The 17,886-nt window shown below is 31.9% G+C and overlaps 1 protein-coding gene and 1 long non-coding RNA gene across 9 annotated transcripts; one reads left to right on the plus strand and one right to left on the minus strand.

The window, feature by feature from the left end:
• Positions 1–222: 222 nt before the first annotated feature.
• On the plus strand, positions 223–7,442 carry LOC124834681 (uncharacterized). Of its 8 annotated transcripts, none has more exons than XR_015783733.1 (10): positions 223–512; positions 583–731; positions 1,024–1,185; positions 1,733–1,931; positions 5,107–5,175; positions 5,268–5,317; positions 5,429–5,492; positions 5,601–5,676; positions 5,796–5,931; positions 6,983–7,442. It is a non-coding gene; the product is annotated as an uncharacterized LOC124834681 (long non-coding RNA). The 8 variants fall into 8 exon arrangements; XR_015783731.1 differs by having other exon boundaries at positions 5,107–5,165; XR_015783728.1 differs by lacking the exon at positions 5,107–5,175 and having other exon boundaries at positions 224–512; positions 1,694–1,931.
• Positions 7,443–10,679: 3,237 nt separating this feature from the next.
• LOC124834680 (uncharacterized) lies at positions 10,680–13,629 on the minus strand. The gene is made up of 3 exons (XM_047309432.2): positions 12,316–13,629; positions 11,041–11,184; positions 10,680–10,946 (listed from the first exon to the last, which is right to left on the minus strand). Exons 1-3 carry the CDS (start codon positions 13,579–13,581, stop codon positions 10,782–10,784), a joined length of 1,575 nt encoding a protein of 524 aa, XP_047165388.2. The 5' UTR covers positions 13,582–13,629; the 3' UTR covers positions 10,680–10,781.
• Between the last annotated feature and the right edge of the window lie 4,257 nt (positions 13,630–17,886).

Consider the following 17,886-nt stretch of genomic DNA (forward strand, 5'->3'; position numbering starts at 1 on the left):
GATAAATAAATATTATTTATGGATGTACAGAACAATAGATAATACTTATTTAAAAAATACTATCTATTTCTATCACAAAAGATAACGTTTTTTTTAAAAAAGCATAGTAATTAATATTATAATTTAAAATAAATCTATAGACAGTAGTTTCTTGAAAAAAACGCTATATTGTGTTGAAACAGATAGCTCATTGTTAAGAAAACGCTATCTATTAGACATTTAAAAGTTTTTAAAAAAAGTTGAGTTTACGTGGTCTCTTTCCCTCGAGTTTCTTGCTTTTCCCCCCGAGTTTCTTTTCACTATCAACCAAAATCCCTAGAGTTTCTTTTCACTATCAACCACAACCCACTGTATCCTAAATTTCAGATTCATCAAACCCACTGCCCCAATTTCACTCTTTATTTTCGCTCAAATTTCATGCGTTCGTCTTAAATTGGTGGAACACGTCACTGTGGCTTTGGTGGAGCAAGTCGCTCGCGGCAACAAGATTTAACGCGTTGCCCTGCGTTCCGGTGAGTTCTTTTGACCTAGTTGTTCTTCTTTCTTAATTTTGTTTTTTCTCTTACTCGAACCAAACCCTAGAATCGTGGGGACGGTCAAGAGTAGAATTGTTATTGCAGGAATGGTAAAGTGAGGAGAATAAAGAAGAATGACGTGCGAGAAGCCCCACTTACCAACGTTCCTTTCTTCCTCATCTTTCACGTCCAAGAAATCCCATTCCTTCGCTCTAGGTTTGCTTTCCCTTTCTCAATTTCACTCATTAATCCCGCGTCTTATGTATTCGTACGTTTGTGCATTTGGTTCACTGTGTTGGTGGGTTTTGCGTTCATTCTTTCGTTCTCATTGAAAATCTTTTGGATTGGGATTGCTGAGTATACCGTTTCGTTCGAGTTTAAAAGTGTTTCTTAGTCATATGAAAGTGTTTCTTTTAGCTTAAGGATAGACAAAAATACCTAAGTACCGAGTTCGCGATAGATGGCATAATTTTAACTAGATGTTTCTGTTGTGAATGAGGTGATGCAGGCAATGCAGGGCAAGGGTTCACTCTGCAATTGATCAACTCTTGCTATATTAAAGATTGGAGAAAGTGAAGAAAGATAGGGGTTGCACCGCCAAAGAGTGTATCAGTAAAATGCCTCCCTGTGTTGTTGGAAAATGGAGCTCTATATATCGCAGCGTCACCAGGTAAGGTCCAGTTTTGATGAAATGAATGGATCTCTTAAAATGGTGGGATAGGTGTTATCTTTCACAGTTTTCATGATTTTGCACTCAAGTTTGAAGATTTAGATTGTAATGAATTTGGTGTTGTGTCTATGTAAAACATGTTTTCTTGCCAATTATATACCTTGATTTGTTATATAGGATCTTCTACCACAGGTTGTTGTGTTAACAACATGGCTAAGCTTTCCCCTCTTGAAAAGACCCTTCTAAACGGTGACTCCAGTACAAGCAGCAACTCTGGTCCCATTAAGACAAAAGGAAATGAAAATTTAAGCTGAAATTCATAATGCTGGATTTTTTAATATTCTCACTTTCTCGTGGATCAGTCCATTAATAACAGTAGGCAATGAGAGGACTTTAAACCATGAGGACATCTCACTTTAAACTAAGGGATTTTTCAAACTTTTAGAAGCAAACTAGAGTTAGAGTGTGGTAGTGTTAGGAATTTGACAACTCTTAATCTTCTTATCAGGTTTATTGGCATTCTTGTCTACATGTGTTTCTTATGTAGGACCCTTTCTTATTGATATCTTTGTTCAATACCTCAACGGAGAACACATGTTTAAAAATGAAGGATATGTTTTGACTGCGGCACTTGTTGCTGCAAAGCTTTTGGAGAGTCTTGCAGACAGGCACTGACTGCATGTTCAGGTTGCAGCAGTATGGGGTTCAAATTCAATCCAAGTTGGTGGCAATGATCTATGCTAAAGGTTTGATTCTTTCATGTCAATGAATGGAGGTTCATAGCTATTGGTTTATTTTTAGAAAGCTTGGAGCACTTTATTGTTCACCCTAAATTGTCCATCCTATCATCCCAAATAGTACAGGATTTTTAATTCTGCCCATTTTGTTTCCGTGAGTTTGGACTAATACAATTAGCTTTAAAGAAAATAATTACACATGATGCGACACCTTGTCTATCCACTTTTGTAAGTTCTTGGATCATACCAAAATTGATCTTTCTCATTCACCATTATGACTTGCCAATATCCCTACACTTCCTCAATGATTTAGGTTAGGTGGCTAATGGATTAGTCTCCAAAGAACCTTATACGTTGGTTGGCTATGCTTGTGGGACATCATCTCGTCTTGGTATATTCATTATAACATATTATTTTGACCAAAGTTGGTCTTGCCTCAAGTCACCGTAGTGACTTTGTTAGAGATTTAGGTAGGAATTCTAACACACTCGCACTCTTACTCTCACGGAGACCAACACCACAGAATATGGAATGAGAAAAGGGTATGTATTCACAAGAAAGAAACTACTATACAGAGCAGTCCAGGAGCTTAACCTCCTTCACCAGTTACTAAGAGCGGTTCACAATTCAACAAATGTCTAAAATCCCTCTACTGATACAACAAAGAGGTCCTTATATAGGCCTCTTTCCCAAACCTCATTAACTGTGTAGCAGTTATTTCCCAAACCTCATTAACTGTCTAGCAGTTATTTCCCAACTCACTTAACTGTCTCACAGTTAATTCCAACTCACTTAATTGTCTCATAGTTAAGTCCTCTGTTTTCCCTTTCTTCTCTCATAAACCCTCCCATAAACCCTCCATTCTCTAACAGACTTCGTTATACCATCATTTCAATTAATTAAATAAACTTCATTCTGTATGTGAAAGGGCTGGGACTGTGGTCTCATTTATTATTGTGTATTGGTTCTTTTAAACAAGGATAGCTTATTGTTGCTTCTAGCCGTGGAGGAGATTTTGTGTGGAACCAACTCTGTTTCAATTCCTTTCCCAAGAACCATCGAACTCTACCAATTCTCATTTTCTGTTAGTGCCAATTTTTATTCCGTTTTTCCTTAATGTTAAGACTTTTAGCTAGAAAAAAGTATAAACTAATTGTGTAGATCCTTGATATTTTAGTCTTTTCATCAAGTGAATGTTAGGATTATGGATTAAATATCTTGCATTTGTAACATACGAAAGTTAAATTAATTCCTGTAAGCTAAAATGAATTTATACAGTTAAACTTTTAGAAAAAAAATAAGAGAGGTTTTATAACACTTAACTAATTCTTAATTTTTTATTACTGAAAAAATAGTTATTTGATAAGACAGAATAGGTATTTAATTTTTAAAAAATAGCTACCAATTACTACCTCATTATCACACCTTATACATTAAGTCCAATTAAATATATGATTTTCTTTATCCCATTATCCATACTTTAGATACCTCTTACGTGAAAGACTAGACCATAATGGTAGATTTGGTTCTGGATAACTGAATTAACATACTCTTTTGTGTAAAATAAATAGTGAACAAGCAAAAATTCATATTTTAGTGTAGCTAAAATTCTGCACATGCCAATAGTTTAGTGTAGTTGCCTTGAACCCTCCATGGTTCGATTAAAATTTGCTTTTCTTGCATCAAGTTTGAATCCTTAAAAGTTGCACTACAAGAAAAATGTCATTTATATACGGATTATTATATACGGATTCTGATCCGTAGATAAAGATTTCATTATATACAGATTTTATATACGGATGAATTAGATACGGATTTTTCCGTATATAATAGGAGAAAATATATATAAGGATTTTCTGTATGTAAAATTGGTATATAACGGTGGCGCCTTTTCCCGGGAGCTTTGCAAAGATAAATATGTATATAAAATTCGTATACCAGTGGATTCTCTGTGCAGATGTTATATAAGGATTTTACAATAAATAAAAAATAAATTAAAAAGTTAAACCTAATAGAAAACCTAAGAGACAGAATTAGTACTCTGAATTTCTCCTCGACTCCTTCTTCCCTCTCATCGAGCCATCGAGCCTCTCTTCTTCCCTCACGAGCTCTTGTTCTTCCCTCTCGAGCTCTTGTTCTTTGCTCTCATCAAGCCATTTTTATCCAACCTTTCTTCTCTAGCCACCATTGGAACCCTAACCTCTGCTGCAAACGCCTCTTTCGTGTTACCCTCTCCTCGAACCCTAGCCTCCACCTTGTGCTCCATTACAAGGTTGAGAGAACTGGAGACCGCTCCACCAGTCATGCCTCCTCGTTGGCTCTCCCCTTGGAACCCTAAGTCATTCTCAGACTCACGTGGAGACGGCTAGAATGGTAGCGCCGGAGTCTCGTGCTCATTGACTAAAGCTTTCTCACTCACACTCGCTCACGGTCACTGGTAGAGAAGAAGAATGTCTCACACTAACCGTTCTTCTCGCTCACGCTCACTTAAAGAGAAGAAGTTCGTCTATTCTTCTCGCGTTCACTCACCTTGTTGGACATCAGGCTCACTTGGGAGTGTTATTCGTTCAATCGGTAAGTTTCTTCGTTCAAACCTTCTTCTTTGCTCGTCCCTTAAATCCCTAAATCCCTAAATCCCTAAATCTTTGTGCTAAAGTTATTGAGGGTTAGAACAACTCTTGCTCTATCGTCCAGTGCAGGCAATGTCGAGTGTTGGAAGGACAAAGAGGATTGGAGAGACACGACGGTTTTGTGCCTCTTCGTGGCATAAATGGAAAAGTTCACCAAAACTAGGTATACATAACTTCACTTTCTATTTTCCCCTTTCAAAAAAGTTTCCAAATTTTCAATGGTGAAGCCTGAAGGGTTTATTTCTTGGTCCTTATTCTTTTCATGGTATTCTCAGAACGAGTTTTCATCTAAGAGATTTTTGGGTTCCTTGCTCGATTCCAAGTGCGGCTACTTCAAGGGTGTTATTGACCCTTCTTATCAAATGATAGTATTTGGATATATCTTAAGACTGTTTGACAAATTTGGTTTGAATTAAAAAGTCTAATTGAAGCAAACTTTTACTATCGAATTACCCATGGACAGTTATCACATCACAGTAAGATATCAATTGTTTCATTTGCATCGTAAATATGTAAAAGGTTGCTTAATTATTTGATCATACGAAATCATGCAGAAAGAACCGTAGGGATGCTATTTTGATCTATCTGTGCTACTCTATTCCGAGAGTTAATGGTGATTACTAGTTAATACCCTCAATAACTACCATGGTCTAACCTTTTTGTTCAAATTTTCATACTGGATTGAACTTCATTAAACTTTTCTTTGTCATTGCAGGTTGGAAAAGCTTTAACAAAAGATGATAAAGCTCAAACATAATTGTTCTGGTTGTGATTACAAGTTGCTAAATTAGTATTGAACTTTTGAGTTTTTGGTTATGATATGGTTACCATATGTTTCTTTGAAGGGATTATGTAAGGTTTGTTGTTTTGTTGCAGGGGAAGAAAAAGGAAGGAAATGCTTCTAACTTTGTCATTTGTGATTAAGCATGCCATCTTCTAGGTGTCCATTTATTTTTTATTTCTTGCCTTCCTCGTTTTAAGTTTGAAGTCCAAAATGTTATTACTACAGAGAGGTATATGATACCATTATACCATTCTTTTGTAATAGGTTTGGTTTATGGAAAGTTTTCTTGGCTTCTGCTCAAGAGCAATGATCTATTGCTCTGTAGGAAAACCAATAAAAGGTTTTGTGCATTTCCAACTTTTAGGATTCACTTTGGTGTTTATTTTAACTTGTTTCTTTAGTAGTTTGATCTTATTTGAGCATAGGATGATTGCCAAGTAATATGAATTATTTATGCAGGACTCTCCCATGCCACACCCTACACAACAGTATCTGAGATTGAGGTTCCTCAGTGCTCCTGCCGTTCTTCTCTCCTTGGCAATGCAAGGAGTGTTTCGAGGATTTAAAGACACGAAAACACCTTTATATGCCACTGGTATACCTTGGAAAACTCAAATTATCATTGATTAAGTGTCACAAATTATAATTTCCTTCTATTACCTGATTCTAATTACTCTTTCCTTGGTGTGTGTATGTTGTTTTCTTTTTTATTTCTTAGGTAATCAAATTTTACAGAGATTTTGTTTGTTACCATTTTGGTTGAATTGAATGCCAAAATTTTATCTAGAAACTTTTGAAAAATCATAATTAACAGAGTAAAATGAATTAGATAGTATGTAAGTGTTTAGCTACATTAAAAGAGAAGCGCAAAGGTACCTAATCAACAACTTACTGCATAATCAGGGCACCACCCTTAAGTATTAGTGGAAAAAGTTCCTAATATATGTTTTGTATTAATTTTAGTGCAACATTTAACCAATAAAATTAATAAAAATTACTTATGTTTTTATTTTACTTTTAATATTATTTTATATTAACGCAAAATGTTTCATTTTTATTCTTAAACAAGTCAATAGAAAAATTAGATGAAAGAAACTCAAATATATAAAAGTGTTGAATAGAGTGAATTAAAAATACTCAATTTTATAAAATACTTAAAAGATTTAATTAAATGTAAACATAAGATATTTCTTTCATTCAACAATTAGATTGAAAGTTCAAGTTACATTTTTTTCCTATAAGTTTAAAAACTCTTACTAAGTCTACCAAGTGGGTTTCAAAGTTTGAGATGAAGTATTGAATTCCATGGAAACATTAAGGGTAAACAGTGTGGTTGTGGGGATTTGAAGATGAATAATGACCTATCTTTTGTTTCTTTTAAATATATATATATATATATATATATATATATATATATATATATATATATATAATATAATACTATTTTAAATAGTAGCTCGGGCATTTACAATTTCCTGTACTATTAAATGATTAATATCGAATTTGTAGTGCTTATAATAATATTTACTTATAATATTTACTTATAATATTTACTTATGAGGGAGAAAAATTGAAAGAAAGAAATAAGAGCAAAATTAATAGTTAACTTCATTGACAATTAATTTGTCTGGTTATTTGGAATGCAGGTGAGAATGAAGATTTTGATGACGAGGAAAAGAAAGTGATTGGTCAGATGATGTGGAAGAAAGTGATTGGGAAGATGATGAAGACCTGAGTTTCAAAATTCATAAGAGATGAGTATTCTTGAAGATCGGTTGACATATTTGTATTGAAGTTTCTTGGATAACATCTTTCGTTACATGTGGCTTAAATGTATTAGCTTTGATACTGATCATGTTCATAAGTATGCATTTGTAACATCCTTAATTTTAGGAAAGCATAATAATCCTGAGTTATGCAATTGGGATGCTATGCCTTAGCTATGTGATTCTTTCATCGTCAATATTAAAAGTAGTTGACCATATACAATTGTAATTCTCAAGTTTTCTTTACGTTGAGACATTTTTTATCCATTTATATAATTGACAATTATATTCATGTAAATAATATTTATATATTAATGTAAAATGTTTGTTTGTGATTTAATTCATTTTGTTCAAATCTGTCACTGGTATAAGCAATTAATGATTGGTATAAGCAATTAATGATTGACATAAGCAATTAATGATTGATACAAGCAATTAATAATTTTTTGTATGTAATTTACATACGGATTTTTTCGTATATAATTTATATACGGATTTTTTTGTATGTAATTTATATACGAATTTTTTTGTATGTAATTTATATACGAATTTTTTTGTATGTAATTTATATACGGATATATCCGTATATAATTTATCTATGTTCCTTTTATATACGGATTTTTGTTCGTATATAATTCGTATATAACATTAATTTATATATGGATTTTGGAGGTTATATACGGATTTTGATCGTATGTAACTGCGATTTTTCTTGTAGTGTCAATGCAAAATTCTACAAATTTTGCCAATTTCAACTATTGCAATTTTCTAATCAGTTTGATTTTTTTCACAATACTTAGATAAAGGAATTGGGATCAAATATTTAGTAACATTCTCTATCAAGAACTGTGGAAGCATTCGTGTCAACAAGTTTGAGACAAATGTGTAAATAATATCTTTTCATATTATATTTGTGTACGTGAAAACATTACTTAATGTTAAGAGTTTAAACTTGTTAAGAGTTTAAACTTATATATGGTATATAGTTGTTTGTTACCATGTACTGAATCTATTTGTAGTTTACTGGAGTTCTGGTTTGCTAGTATGTTCAAATTATAAAGATGTTTTCTACTTTGTAGTTATTTTTATTGTCATAATTAATTTGTAGTAAAAAGTTAATTAACTAATTTTATATTATTTTTCTTTCTTGCATTATTTTTCTAGTTGCAACAACATCGTGACAATCAAATAATTGAAGTTGGGGAAGATTGATGTTTACATGTAATTAATATAGGTTTATAGGTTATGTTATGGTGACCTACAAGCTTATAGGTACTGGACGACTCAACGATTATATTTTGAAATATTATTGTATTAAATAGTTTTTATTCATACTAATGAATATTTTTTTGAAATCTGTCATATTTTTTTTCAATATTTTATATTTTTTAGTATATAATCGAACCCATAAATAGTATGAGTTTATAAATAATAGAATCAATATTTTATATATATATTTTTAAAAAATAATATATATTTTATGAAATATTTTATTCTAAAATTAATTTTTTTTAAAAAAATTTTATACTAACAAATATCGTTTTTTTAAATAAGTGCTATCTATTGTCAGTCACTAATAGATAACACTTTTTTAAATAAGTGCTACTATTTGTGGTTGATAATAGATATGCACATAGCTCTATCCAACTATCTATTTTAATTTTTGAAATTTCATATATAATTATTTTCACTTAATTGTTTTGTTTTATATTTTTATTTAAGATTGGAGTTATTTTAAAAAATGTTTAAAATAAATAAAAATTTAAAATTTATAAATAAAAGTTAGATATTAAACTTATTTCATTCTAAGATTATATTTTTGAGATTATTTTTCAAAGAAGGTGAAAAGATAATAAAAATTAGATGAGTAAAATAAAAGCATAAATTAAAAGAAAAATTAATAGGATAACTTATGTTAACTTCTTTGGAAATACAATTTTGATCTATAGAATTAGAGTACCCTTTTGCACTATTTTGCTTCAAAAGATAATTTTTGACATTACTTGTTACGGACTACTAATCTAGAATATAGTAAGTAAATCATTCATTGTTATATATTTTATTCGTTGCCAAAGTTAAGATGAATTCTGCCGAGAAGAGCGTCTACTAAAATATCAACGTCATCTTCCGGTACGTTGCTGTATTTTTAATTAATTTTTAATCAATATTAAACCTTTTCTTGTTCAGATAAGGAAGGTAAGCTAAGAAGGTTAAAAGTTCGATGAAGTCAAATTCAGAAAAGAATCAAGAAATGAAGGAAGAAGCTTCGACTCAAAATAAAGATCAGACTAACACGCAAGAAACATCAAAGAAGCAAGCTACCCGCCAAAGAAATTTCATACAATATTTGCTTGATATCTCCAATGTGTTAATTCAAATTGCAGATATAACAAAAGTATTTGCACAGATCTTGAAATTTTTGGCAAGTATTTTCTTAGGCTAGGTTTGTTAGTGTTGTTGCGCAGTAGAAAGATTATATTGGTTTCATGCTTCTGTTATGCAATTTCTTAGAAATACAATTTTGATCTATAAGAATTAGAGTATGTTTGCACTATTTTGCTTCAAAAAATAAGTTTTGACAAACAAAAATCCTATATACCGAATCGGTCAGGACAAATCTAAATCTGTTAATAGAAAAAATCGAAGTTCTTTTATTTTAAGTATTAGTAGAAACTTTGTGTTACATCTGTTTAAGATGCAAATAATCACACCTAATGTAAGAGAAGAAATCGCGATGTTCTTTTTTGTACATTAATGTAATATTTGGATTTAATATATAGTTTCATGTATAAATGATGTATTAAATATTATTAGACAATTTAATGTTTGAAATGAATTCTATTTTATTAGTTACATTGAATTTATTAATTTGAAGTTATATTGATTATAAATTGATTGGATGAGATGATAATACAAGAATATTACTATAATTTCATTCGATGTCAAATGTAATTTTCAATTTTATTTAAAAAAAAAACATATATTATGACGTACTAAACGATGTACATTATTATTATTATTATTATTATTATTATTATTATTATATGTTGATCACATATTATAACGTACAAAAGTATATACGTAATAATAGATAACATATTATAACGTACAAAAATATATAACGTACAAAAACTTCTACGTCATAATACATCCCGCCCTATTATATCGTCCAGAACTATGTCTCCAGTAAATACGTTATAATATATCACTTTTGTACGTTATAAAATACCATTTTTTCACTAGATTTTAAGAAAATGAGAGGAGGGTGGTTGAGAGAATTTATAAGTCTAGATATGATTAATATTGAAGCTTCCCTTTTCAAATAGTGGGGCTTGCGGGTTAAGATTACCTAAGTAATACATGGGATGTGGTATAGAGAACGAAATTTGAAATCAAAACTATTAAATAGGTAATTAAAATTATATATATATATATATATATATATATATATATATATATATATAATATATATATATATAATATATATATATCCTATATACCAAATATATAAAATTTGGAAAGTATTTGTTCAGTTGTAAAAGTTCAAACATTATATATCTCTGGAGTATGATATAAATACTATTTAGGTGTCCATGTAACGATACTTACTATAGTGATGATTATTTATTATAAAAAAGTAGTAAAAGCTGATAATATGTATTTCTCGCTTTTCAATTATTCAAAGTATATATAGTAGACTTGGGTCATTAGGCCTTTCCAACGCGGTTCTTCTGCAGACGGGGCAAAGATTCCTCTGCATGAGCCACTCTTTGATGCAATCAAAGTGAAACTTGTGAACACACGAATGCAGCTTCCCAATATCCTCTCCCCTGCAAAATTCTTCCTGGAAAAACATGTTGTAAAACAAAAATTAATACATAAGAGTTATGGAAACATGATGAATGAAGAAGATAAGAATGAATGAAGTAGTAGCTGACCAGACAGACGGGACATCTTTCTTTAGTTTCTTCTGAGACATCTTCATCAACCAAGAAAATTTCACGCTCCATGAACTGCATTATCGTTTCCAGACTTAGTCCCGTGAATGCTTGCGACGTCCCAAATACTCCAGGGTGCTCAATCTGCGTCAAATAATACTTTTTAGATAGAACTCAAAATGCATTGCTTCCTTTCAGACTAAACATAAGTTGTAGGAACTTAAAAAAAGTTATTCTCAAAAGATAAATGATTGAAATTGGCTAGGTTAAATCATTATAAGGCATCATCGTCTATATAGAATTTGAGTGTAAGAGCATGAAAATCTACCATCGCGAACATCTCTAAGAAAATGAAAGAGAGATCGAAACTGTATGAAAAATAAAATTCAATACAGTTCAGTATGTGAAAGCTAAATTAGTTATCAACGAAAGGTAAACAAACAAGAATTTATGCATCAAACCGCGAAACAAAGAGTGATAAAATTTTGAACTTAAAGCATACTTCAAAAGTATACCGCTTTAATGTGTATCAAAGTTTTGTTCACTTTAATAGTGCATTTTGGACTGAAGGAAATAAAAGAAATGACACAGTTAATGGAGATTAATGTTCTTATCTTTCCTATTTAAAAATTTTTCAACAAGCGTTCGTAGATTCTCATTTGATCATAATAGTCTAACTACTATGCATTGTTTTCGATAGTATCCACATTGCTACAAATCATTGCATGAATATCTACTATTAAAATATGTTTCTTTAGTCACATAACTCATACACAATGTACACAACAAATTCAAAGAACTTATAAGAAAATTTATCATTCATGGTACTTTAAGAACCATTTTCCATTTAACTAAATTATCTCGCAATATTCAGAAAGAACTTCAACAATAATATATAACAGGATCCATTCCTAATATTCTGCGTTAAAAGAGAAAAATAATGAACTAAAGATATAATAATAGCAATATACAATGATAAGAAAAGTTTTTTTTGTCAGCACAATGATAAAAAAAGTCATAAATTTTTTGTAGAAGTGTCTTACCCATGCATGTTTGTGGTATATATGGATGTAAATAAATACATTGACAGAGCGAAGTATAGATGAGGATCAACAGTTTAACTCTTCCTTTTTTTAATTACACCTATAAAGCCACCAAATTTACATGTATTTTATCACCAAAATTTATATTGATCCCACATTCATATATGGATATAATAATAATAATAATATTTGTATTACTTAATTATGTGAAGGTAAAAGGAATTGAGCATACCTCAGATGGAAGCTCCCTTAGTGATTCAAGAGAAGGAGATTGTGGTATTGGCCTATGATGATTCTGAGTGCCAGAACTACTTGCTGGAGCAGAATGGTTCGTTCCTCGTGAGCCCTGTGGAAGAAACCAAGCTGTAGCGCTATAATCACTCAGAGGGTGGTACGTATTGGCTCCAGCATTACTAACTCTGCCACCATTGCCCATAATTCCAGGTAGTAATTGCAGTGGTTCCGATTCCGGGGCTTCGAACTGACGGAGACCATAAAGAAGAGCCCTTCTAATAGTCTCTCGATCACTATCAACGTAAGACCCGTTTGGTCGATAACTGGATGTAACTAGAGGACCAAACATGTCATTTCTATGTTCAAAAAATGGAATCATATTATCGATTCTAGCGTGAGGACACGGAGAGGATATTAAGTGAGGAGCATTCCGCACGGTTGGGTTGTTAAGGTTGGGGATAGAACTGGACATGAATGAATTACTGAGAAGGGATAGAGGCCGAACGGAATGTGAGGGTTGCAGAGGAAACAGTTGGGAATGTGATGAGGTTCCGTTGAAAGGCAAACTCGCGTGACTTGGTATCGGAGCATGATAACCTCTTCTTTCATCATCAGTATTAGTCATCCCGTCAGGGGTATTGGGTGTAGGAAAAGGTGTCCCTTCATTGTTTGGATTAACATGGGGGCCACGGAGGAATTGATACTCTTGTTGCACCAAAGAAAGTGATGGTGGTGACGGGTTCACATTGTTGTTAGCTCTCACCTGAGACTCAGTAGCAAGTCTTTTGACCTCTCCTGTCCCTTCACCCATGTTTGAACTTTCACCCCGATGAAATTCTCCAGAACCTCTTTTTCTTGGAATGCTCACGGAGTTTGAGTTGCTTCCATGCACGCTACGTGCAAGATTTGAACTTGGAATCACAGCAGAAGATATTGCTGCAGCCTGACGGCTGAAACCAATGTTCAGACACAAGTCGACATTTTCCAGAGGATTTCCAGCAAGGGGCCTTGAAGAGAAAATGTTTGATTCCGGTGCTACAACATTAGGGGTTTCCTCAAGTGGAACATCAGTTGTGGCACCAATGTTGTTGCCACCTTGTTGAGGAAGATTCACTTCTGGCTCAGGAAACCCTTCCTCAGTAGCAAAGAGGGGAAATAAGGGAAGCAGCCTCTCCTGTGTTTCACTAGAAAGGTGATGCCTACAATAATTTTGATTGCTTGCATTAGCTTGTCCAGCTGACCCACCTTCAACATGAGGGTTCATCGCTAAATTCACTTCTCAAGGTCGTATACTCAAAGTAAACTGGTTCACTGTAAACCTGATCAATTCCCAAACAACATACTATCAATCATCTTATACCAAAGTCCAGTTTTCCCATTATGTTTCAAGTGAATGTCATTAGTATAATAACAATTATGCCTAAACTGCCATATATATTTATAAAATATATATTGACATCTATTTATATATATATATATATATATATATATAATATTATATATATATATATATATATATATATATATATATATTTATTGACATCTATTTATAAATCATTCATTTAGTGATACAATAATTGAAGCTGTCACAGGTTATGGATATAGAAATTCCCAACTAAAAGTTTATATGAAATATTCTTTTTTGCTCGCAAGAAAAAAAAAGGTTCTCACGTAAATAACATATATTTCTTATAAACCACATACGATGTTAAGGACACAAAAGAGGTAACTCATTTGTACTATAGTAATAATCCAAATCTCACTTATAACATACCAACTTTTTTCTATTCCAATCTCGTTTAATTGTAGTTTAATTCACTGACCAAATTTTTTTCTTCTGACATTTTTATTAATTTTGTAAAAGCTGAAATATAAAATTGAGAATTGAGATTAAAGATTCCTTCTCTCTCCGACCACAGAAAATTTGGAAACCAACCCAAATCGTCTAAATTCTTAACTTAAAATCATAGACTCACTCTGAATTTTATAATTTTAAAAAGTATACCATTAATAGAAAAATATCTTATCTTAAAGAAAAAAAAACTGATTTAGTAAAATAAAAGGTAAAATTAAAATACAAAAGTAATAAAAGTGGTATGATCTTAATTTTATTTTTAAAATACAGTTTTGATCTATAAGAATCAGAGCACCCTTTACTCACAGCCATAAATTTTAATTTTGCTTTAAAAAAACATTTTTCACAACCATCAACCTGAAATACCAAACGGCGTAGGGCAAATCAATTTATAGAGAATTAAAAATCAGATCTCTTTTCTGTCCGTAAAATCGGATCTTTGAAGACACAAAGAATGTTCAGATCAACGAAAATAAAACATGCAAAATTGGTCTGATACAAATAGATCCAGCACAAATCATAAACCCATTTCTAAAAAAACAAAAGATAAAAGATGAAGAGGATATACTCACTGGATCTGCTGAAACAAAGGCACTGAGCAGCGAAAAAGTTGACAGCTTTGTTCACTTGGTCTGTCACGCAATTTCTCTCACTCTGTGTCTAAACTGTGACAGATTTGAACACTGAACAGTGAAGGCTGAGACTACTTCATTTATAAAACACAAGCGATCAGGTTTGTCTTACAAACGTAGAGTTTCGATTATCATAGGAATTCTCATTTACGTTGATTTCACTTATATAGAAATGGACGCGTTTGTTTCAGAAACGCATTTGAAGTGTGCTGCTGACATGGAGCATAATTGAAAAAATGTTCCAAGAGCCATCCCCGTGTCACCTTTCTGCTTCTTCTTTTACCCTCACAATTTCCCCTCACTATGCTACCTGTCAACGTTTCAGTCTTTGGTGGTGGTTTGAGAAACTTTTTGTAATTTCTCTTCGTCATCAAAATTCAGTCAATCCGGAAAAGAAAGAAAGCATTAATTTATTCATTTATTGCTTCTGTAAAATAAATTTAAATATATTATTTTTAATATGTTTAATTTAACTTCCTACAAGCATTTAATAGTTTCTTTATTGCTGTTTTTTTTCAATTAAAACCGTGTTTTTTAAAATATATAATATATATATATATATATATATATATATATTCTTTACAGGAAGATGGTGCAAACTTTTTTCCTTGTTCTCCGTTGAATTCGTTCATTTTTCTGTATTTTAAATTTCAAACGATAGATTTGTTCTATAGGTTAAAAGCTGTTTCTATTTTATTTCTTACCTGTATTTTTCTCCTTTCTTAGTCAACTGTTCGGTCAAATTCTTTTGATAACTGAAATGGTAAATTGATTTACAAGAGTTTCTTTTCTATTTTAATTAATTATGTCATCATTTTTGTTTTGAAAACAATGCCAAAAGATCTTTGTATCTTGAGAGCATTGTTAGATATAGCTTGGAAAGAGATTGAGTCCATAGACTTTGGTAGACTAGGATAAGATATTTAGTTAAAAAACGAAAAATGAGTATAAATCATTTTTTACTTGTATAAAAGCTTGTTCTAACTAGCGAGATTATTTTGTCATAAGGCGTTTAAGAGTTTTGTAGAGTTAGTGTACCGTTGGTATACCTATAAAATTAATATATATATATATATATATATATATATAATATATATATAATATATATTAATTATAGGTATACAACATAACATAATAAATTGTCAGAATCCTTAAAAACTCTAAGTTAGTGGAAGTCAGGTGTAGGAAAAATGGTTTAAAATTTCAGAAAGTAAAAGACAGGTGTGCAGGCTGAGTGGTCGATGGGTCTGTTGTGGGTAATATATAAGAAATTTTTTTAAAAGTTTGAACCACTTCTACATGCATCTTATCTCTCTTCAAAACTTTCTGAGTTTTTCTCCTCATTCTCTCTACAATCTTCATCTTCTCCCTATCAATTCTTACCTTTCCTTTTCTCCGACCATCATTCAGGCAGCACCTGAATATTGTTGGTGTTAAACCCTTTCTTTTAAGTTGATCAAGTTGTTGTTTGGAGCTAGTAAGTTGAATCCCTTTGTCCTTTTAGGATTTATGTATTATTCTGTGACATGCAAGTACTGTTCAGCTTGCATGTATTCATCAAACTCTTATCTGAATCTAGTTTTTGTCTTTGATTTCGCTTTGGGGTTTCTATCCGCTGATTAGAAGTTATAGGAGGTTATAAAGGTTTGGACAGTGTAAACAATACTGTAGTAGCATAGCAATTTTCTGGGTTTCGAGGTAAGGGAAGCTTATATAATTTGATTATGATTTTTGTTTTAAATGGTTGCATGTTTACTGATCGTTGGATGAAAATGAAGTATTGTTGTTACTGCATGTTTGACTGTATGAGTTAAATGATGAGAAACTGGATTGATATAGAGTTTTGATTTTAAGTCTGCAATATGCTGCGTAATTTTGTGTTGTCACCGAGAGTCATTATTGACCGTTCGGTTTATCCTTGGGTATTCGGTCTGGACTGGATTCTTCTTCTGTGGAGAATTTCAATTAATGACCAATCGGTTTTCTCTTAGTATACTTGTAAATAAGCGTTCGGTCTAAGTATAGTTTCCTCTTTATGCTCCCTAATAAGTTTAGTTAACGTATTCTATAATACTTAAAGTCTTAGATGTTATCTTTATCCTTCATTGAAAATAAGTGTTATGTGTGTGTGTGTGTATATATATATATATATATATATATATATATATATATATATATATATATATATATATATATATATATTCCTTCATTTTGATATAAGTTTAGTAGTGTTCGGTCTTGAACCAAACGCTCGGTCTCAGTAGTGGTTGGTCTTGAACCAAGCGCTCGGTATTGTTATTATACTCCATTTTGTACTATATTTGAACTAAGAGTGTTCGGTCTAAGTCAATAGTATTCGGTTAAAGCTTGTAAGGTTCGGTTTAAGTTCTCAGGTTTCATCAAAAGTTATTATGATTTTCTGTTAAGTCTAAATTATATGTATTCTTTAGTATTCGGTACATTCTTAGGAGTTCTGTCTATTAAAATACTGTTCTGTAGTAACTGTTGAGTAACCGGTAAACGTCCAAATATTATCACGAGTTTTCGGCTTATGATGAGTCTTATCTACAATGGAACGTTCGGTCCTATTCTGTGTGTAAGTGGAAGACCACTCGGTCTTACACTAAGTGTTCGGTTGTGTTAGTCTAAAAAGTATTCAAATCGTTCGGTTTTGTCTCTAGGGTGGATGTTATTGTTCAGTTTTGGTTTAAGGTGGGATTTGTTTCTATTGGTTCAGTTTGATTGTATTGATGAATAAATATGATGGTATTTAAAATGTGATATGAATGAAATAGTAATGTAATGAAAGAGTATTCTAGGGAGGAATATCTCATGATTGGTTATTGAATGGTAGGGTATGAATGTGGTTATGCTTAGCTGGCGCTTATCCTGATATTCTGTGATTACTCATTCTCAAGTAGAGAGGAGTAAGTCATGTGTGAGAATGGCAGGAGGTCCTAGTCCATAAGGTGAACTTGGACGAAACGGACTAACCTCGGGTGGCAGCTGTTGAGGGTATCCCAGCTATTACATCACCCGGGTGCAAAAACGTCGTAGTTACACAGAATTCATATAGTCCGGA

This window comes from Vigna umbellata, chromosome 1 (assembly GCF_029865625.1).
Source record: "Vigna umbellata cultivar VRB3 chromosome 1, Vumbellata_1.0, whole genome shotgun sequence".
In the NCBI taxonomy this organism is placed as follows: domain Eukaryota; kingdom Viridiplantae; phylum Streptophyta; class Magnoliopsida; order Fabales; family Fabaceae; genus Vigna; species Vigna umbellata.

Coding starts and splice junctions, on each gene's coding strand:
- LOC124834680 (XM_047309432.2), bottom strand. CDS start 13,581: ATGAACCCTCATGTTGAAGGTGGGTCAGCTGGACAAGCTAATGCAAGC. Junction 11,185..12,315: donor TAAGGGAGCTTCCATCTGAG/GTATGCTCAATT, acceptor TATTTGACGCAG/ATTGAGCACCCTGGAGTATT. Junction 10,947..11,040: donor AAAGATGTCCCGTCTGTCTG/GTCAGCTACTAC, acceptor ATGTTTTTCCAG/GAAGAATTTTGCAGGGGAGA.